The following is a 5,021-nucleotide window of genomic DNA, read 5'->3' as shown; positions in this document are numbered from 1 at the left end:
AAACGGAGATCTCTCTCTCTCTCTCTCTCTTTCTCTCTCTCTCTCTCTCTCTCTCTCTGGCTTGCTCCTTTTCTTTTTTCTTTTCTTTTTTTTTTTTTTTTTTTTTTTTTTGAAGAATCATCAAAAACATTTTCCACATTCAGGTCCAGCCTGAAATACCAGTTATTTATTTATAGATAGATAGATAGATAGATAGATAGATAGATAGATAGATAGATAGATAGATAGATAGATAGATAGATAGATAGATAGATAGATAGATAGATTTAGCAGTTTTTAGAAATGGCTTAAAGGCTAAAGCTCAATCATTACTAGTTTGTGTGTGTTTCAATACCACCACATTATTTAAGGGAATAGCAGCAAAATTATTAAATTATTGAGCTGAAGCTATTAAATTGAAGGCTTTTTTTATATGAAAAATTAGTTGAACGATTATCTAAGCTGTTAATTTTCGGTATGTCAAAGAGGCACTCCAGATTCATGCAGACTTGAAAGAAGAAAGAATTGCTTTTGTTTAGTGCTTCTATGCCCTTGTGATCACTACCCACAAGGAAATATATTCACACAGTGCCACTTATTTTTTAAATACAACTTTTTTTTCTATCTCAGTCACAACATAGTCACATAGTCACAACAACACATACATAAAAAATACATGTAGACTGGGGAAAATGCAGACCAACTAAATCTTGGTCTGCATTTTCTGCACCGCAGGGCTTGACAGGATCACAGTACAAAACTGGAAAGCACAACACAAAGTCCACACAGCTCATAATATTGTTGTTTACTACATACATAACTTCATACAAAACAGTAATTATACAATTTAAAAAGAGAGATAGAACACTGAAGGTTTGATAAACTGGTATTTATTTTTCCGAAACAATGTGTGTTTTCTCAGCGTTGGGAAACATTGGACATATTTGGGCATTTTACTGATTATTGCTTGTGTATTGGTGTACCTTAGAGGCAGTGGCTAGGAGAACTTTGTTTAGAAATGATGATTAAAATATTCATACAAGCTGATTATAATACTGCTGCAAATGAAAGGATGTGACTCCCTCACAAAGTGTTCCAGCCTTCAAAGTTAGTAGTCCCATTACTGTGTCAAATAAGACCCAATAAAAAATAAAATGTAAAACTTTCAATTCAAACACTTTGTTTGGATGTGCTTATTTTCACCAGATGGAAAGCTAAGCAATAAGAACTACTTCTAATTGAATCCCACTCCAGGCTTCCTTCCCTCTTCATGACTGTTATTTAAGCATATCTGCTCCCTGGGTTGTCTCAGTTCAGACAGCTCAGCTCTGAGTGGAGCACAGGAGCCGGTGTCTTCCTCTGTGTGTCACTGCATAAAATCTGGGTTATCTGGAGCGCAGCACCCAGGGGAGGCTCTTCTCTCTCTCATCCTCCACAGCTCTCTCCGCCAAGTGGACACAGGAGGCATTGGAAGGGGCGCTGGGTCATCAGTGTGTCAGGGCCTGCGGCATTCAGAGTCCTGGCTGGTTTTACCTTTTTGCAGTCACATGCTGAGATCCATGCACAGCCACGACTACGAATGATGTGTGTGAGGGTATATAAGCTACACACTAACTCACCAGCCTCTCAGTCTGGCATCGGCAAACACCTCGGTGGCCAGAGGCTCTTTTGGAGAAGGGGGTTCCAGTCACACACTCCTGCTCTTTTCAGCACAGCTACATAGAGCTTCTCTCCCAGTGTGTCTTGTAGTGCATCGTCTCTCTCTTGGCAGATGTGGCTGTTGGATCAGGCACCCAAAAATTCCTCTCACCTCATTTCTGGAGCAGAGCTGGATCGGCTGAGGCACCTGTTGCAGCAGAGACAAGAGTGCACAGCAGAAGAGACAGAACTGAGGAACTTGTGGAGGCTACAGCTGATAAAGCAACCCACATTGTAAAGACAGAGCGCTGGAAAGGTGGGAAACAAAAGCATCGGAGTTACCTAGGTATCATAGAAGTTGCCATCTTCAGCTTAATATAATAATTGCATTTGATGAGAGAGTTCAGACTGAATTCTCTCAGCTGTGTCATCAAATGTAGCCTAATGTTGAACTGTCCAGCTCGAGTCTAATTGTGTGTAATGTATTTGTTAATGTAATCAAGACTTTTTCTATGTGGGCGTATGCAAGGGCAACTAAACAATCCTCACACATAATATGTTTAGTTTGCAAACACAAATAAAAATTTGTGACACTATGAGAAGTCATTATTTTGAGGAAAAACAAAAGACTTGGAAAAGCACATTTGCTACTGATATCATTAACTATGGCTCAGTTCCTGTCAAACATCCTTGTAAGTCATGACATGGTGACACTCACCTGCATGCACAATACCAGAATCCCACAAAGGTTTATAAATGTATAACATTCAGGACCTTAGATATTCACTATGTGAACTTATTGTGTTGTGGTCGGATTCATAACGCTCTCTTGTGCTTGTAATCCAAGATTTCCTGTCCTATGTCGTGGCAGCCGGTTCTGCTTTGTGTGCATGGTAATACATGTGAATCCCAGAGCCCCTGCTGTGCACTCTGCTGAGCAGATTTCCAGACTTTCCCCCAACGACAAAACTCAATTTTCTGACTAGCAACTTTTACAGAAAACATGAAAATACACAGATACATAGGTGAGGTGACTGTGACACATGTTATTTACACTTGTGTTTTTTATTTACTATGATGAGTCACTATGTGTGAAAGCTAAACATTATATTGAGTCTGATTTATGCTTAAACACCTGCAGTCTCCCTAACTGCCTGTTATTTCATGTCATGCTATGCCATGTACTCAAAGGACCTGATCTTTTACCCTGGACCAGTGTTTCAGGGCTGTAAGTGACTCAGAGGATATGGAGATGCATTTGCTGGTTCATAGACTGATTTTGTTGGAATGCAGATAAATTTGAATCAACATAATATGAAAAAGAAATTGTTTTTAGATTTTTTCCCCGATGGTTTTGGGGGGGGGGGGGCTGTAAGTTTTTCTTCACAACACATGTTTGTGAAAGTGCATGCAACCACAGTTCATTCAAATGAGCTGGACTTCAGATGCCAACAGTCATTAAATGCCATAACAAATTCAAGTTAAATCTGCGTGATGTGGTCTGTTACAAGTGGTGCTGTGATATTGCACTAAACCTATACTTGCAGACTTAGCCTTTTAAACTGACATACTGCATCAATCAAGTCAGAATAAGATATTAACCATTTCCCGTCTCTTTTTTATCCTGCTCATGATATTTATAGTGTGTAAGAACTTACTTGTATGCACCAGAGAAAAATGTTAGAAAATGTTAAATTACACTGATGTTTAAACAGAGACTGGTAATTCGCTGTCTTCTCATTCATTTCATTGTGAGGTTTTGGTATATAAAAAGGCTGATAAAAATAAAAAGAAGGGGGGCTCAATCCTTTTGTCAAAACAAAAGTGCCCAGAGCAGCACCCACTGAGGGCTGACTGTGGAGGGATTCCCATGGCCTTACTGCCATCCAGTTGACACATCCCGCTACTAATGAGTTTGAAATTTACAGTGAAGTCTCCAGAAAATTTCTTCCTTTTTTTGAGGTCAGACCTGTGCATTAGAGCTGCGGAGCGCGCGCTTTTAAGCCGTTGCGTGTGGTTGGTTTCTGTAGTGGGGGGGGGGGAAACGTAGTTAAGCATATTCTGAACTGTTTCCATCCCCACCACAAGTAGTTAATTTTTAAGCAATACAATCTGATGTAAGTCTGGGCATGGCTGCGGCAGATTTTCCCAACCCCCCTCTCTCTCAATCCCTCCCCAGCACTCACACACATAGGCCTACACATGCGTGCGTGCGCGCACATGCACGACGCCGCTGCTCCAAAATTATTTTCTATACAGCGGTGGGGGCTCCGGAGAATATAAGGTGGCCATATTTGATAGATTTGTGTCGGGCTCTGCAATGCAGACAGCGAGAGTTGTTGCGTGTGATCTTGCAAGTGACAGTGACACCAGGCAGGTCTGTCGGATTCGTGACTGATCCGGACTTGGGAGAGAGAGGGAGTGTAGAAAGAGGAGGGGGGGCAGACAGAAAAGAAACAAACAAGTAACAATGTAACTTACATGCAGTCACACACCCCTTTTTCTTGTAACAATGTGTACGTTTTTAAGGAGGGAGGGGGCGCGCAGAGGGAGAAAGAGAGACGCAGTGAGATAGAGAAAGGAGGAGGGGGGTGCGTTCTGAAATAATATAGTCAGCCATTTTTTATGTAAGGGGATTTTTTCTTATTGGGGGGGTTGTTAAAAAATAAATATAAGAGGGCGGCCATCTTTGTTGCTCTGCCTGGTGTAAAATATTCCAAAACGCCCCCCACTTTTTTCTGTGCCGATTTGAATATTAAATAAATATCACATATTCGGGCAAGAATACGCTTTTTTTAAAACAAGGACGGAACCAATGACAGGAATATAATGTCCTCTCCTCTCCGGTCCTGTGAGGAAGACGAGGGCATGGTGGTTAATTCCGAGGGAGGAGATTTTGATGAAGAAGACGACGACGGAGACCTAGACGAGAACGCAAGCGACATAAACTCGCCGGCGGCGCCTCGGGAAACTGCAACACCAGCCGCGCCAGGTACAGTAACGAAGAAAACTGGCCGGACAAGTCGGGAGCGCGCGCACGAAATAAAACACACTTTTGTTTGAGATAAATTTGGTGGGGGGAGAAAGCGCAGGTTAGAAGTAGCTCCGTATCTGTGCCTGTCCAATGTCCAGAACTGTACAGTCAAGACCAGCAGTCCTCGAGTGTGCGCATTCGCACACGCACATACACAAAGAAACACTTAAGTTTCTTTGTTTTTAATGTAAAAACACGCATTTTAAACACGCCTATATCCCCTGGTTGTTTCACCTTTATGTTGTCATCGGTGCCATATTTACTGCTAGAAGCTGGAAAAAGACGAGAACGCGCTTTCAAAACTCCAGTTTGCATCAAACCGCAAGAAACACGCAGCCACAAAAGAAAAAAGTATAATGTGTGCACACAC

General features: G+C 41.7%; 1 protein-coding gene across 4 annotated transcripts in view; it reads left to right on the top strand.

Moving 5' to 3' along the window:
- The first annotated feature begins 3,824 nt into the window (after positions 1-3,824).
- chd3 (chromodomain helicase DNA binding protein 3) overlaps positions 3,825-5,021 on the top strand; it is a 41,761-nt gene continuing 40,564 nt past the window's right edge. For 3 of the 4 annotated variants that reach the window (XM_041984933.1, XM_041984932.1, XM_041984931.1), the window contains exon 1: positions 3,825-4,609. In XM_041984933.1, the coding sequence (XP_041840867.1) occupies positions 4,447-4,609 (163 nt within the window). In that variant the 5' untranslated portion in view covers positions 3,825-4,446. The remainder of the gene's footprint in view (positions 4,610-5,021) is intronic. The other variant, XM_041984934.1, reaches the window with a different exon arrangement.

The sequence above is a fragment of the Melanotaenia boesemani genome, chromosome 5 (genome assembly GCF_017639745.1).
Source record: "Melanotaenia boesemani isolate fMelBoe1 chromosome 5, fMelBoe1.pri, whole genome shotgun sequence".
Classification (NCBI taxonomy): Eukaryota; Metazoa; Chordata; class Actinopteri; order Atheriniformes; family Melanotaeniidae; genus Melanotaenia; species Melanotaenia boesemani.
This window is presented reverse-complemented; position numbering and strand designations above follow the sequence as displayed.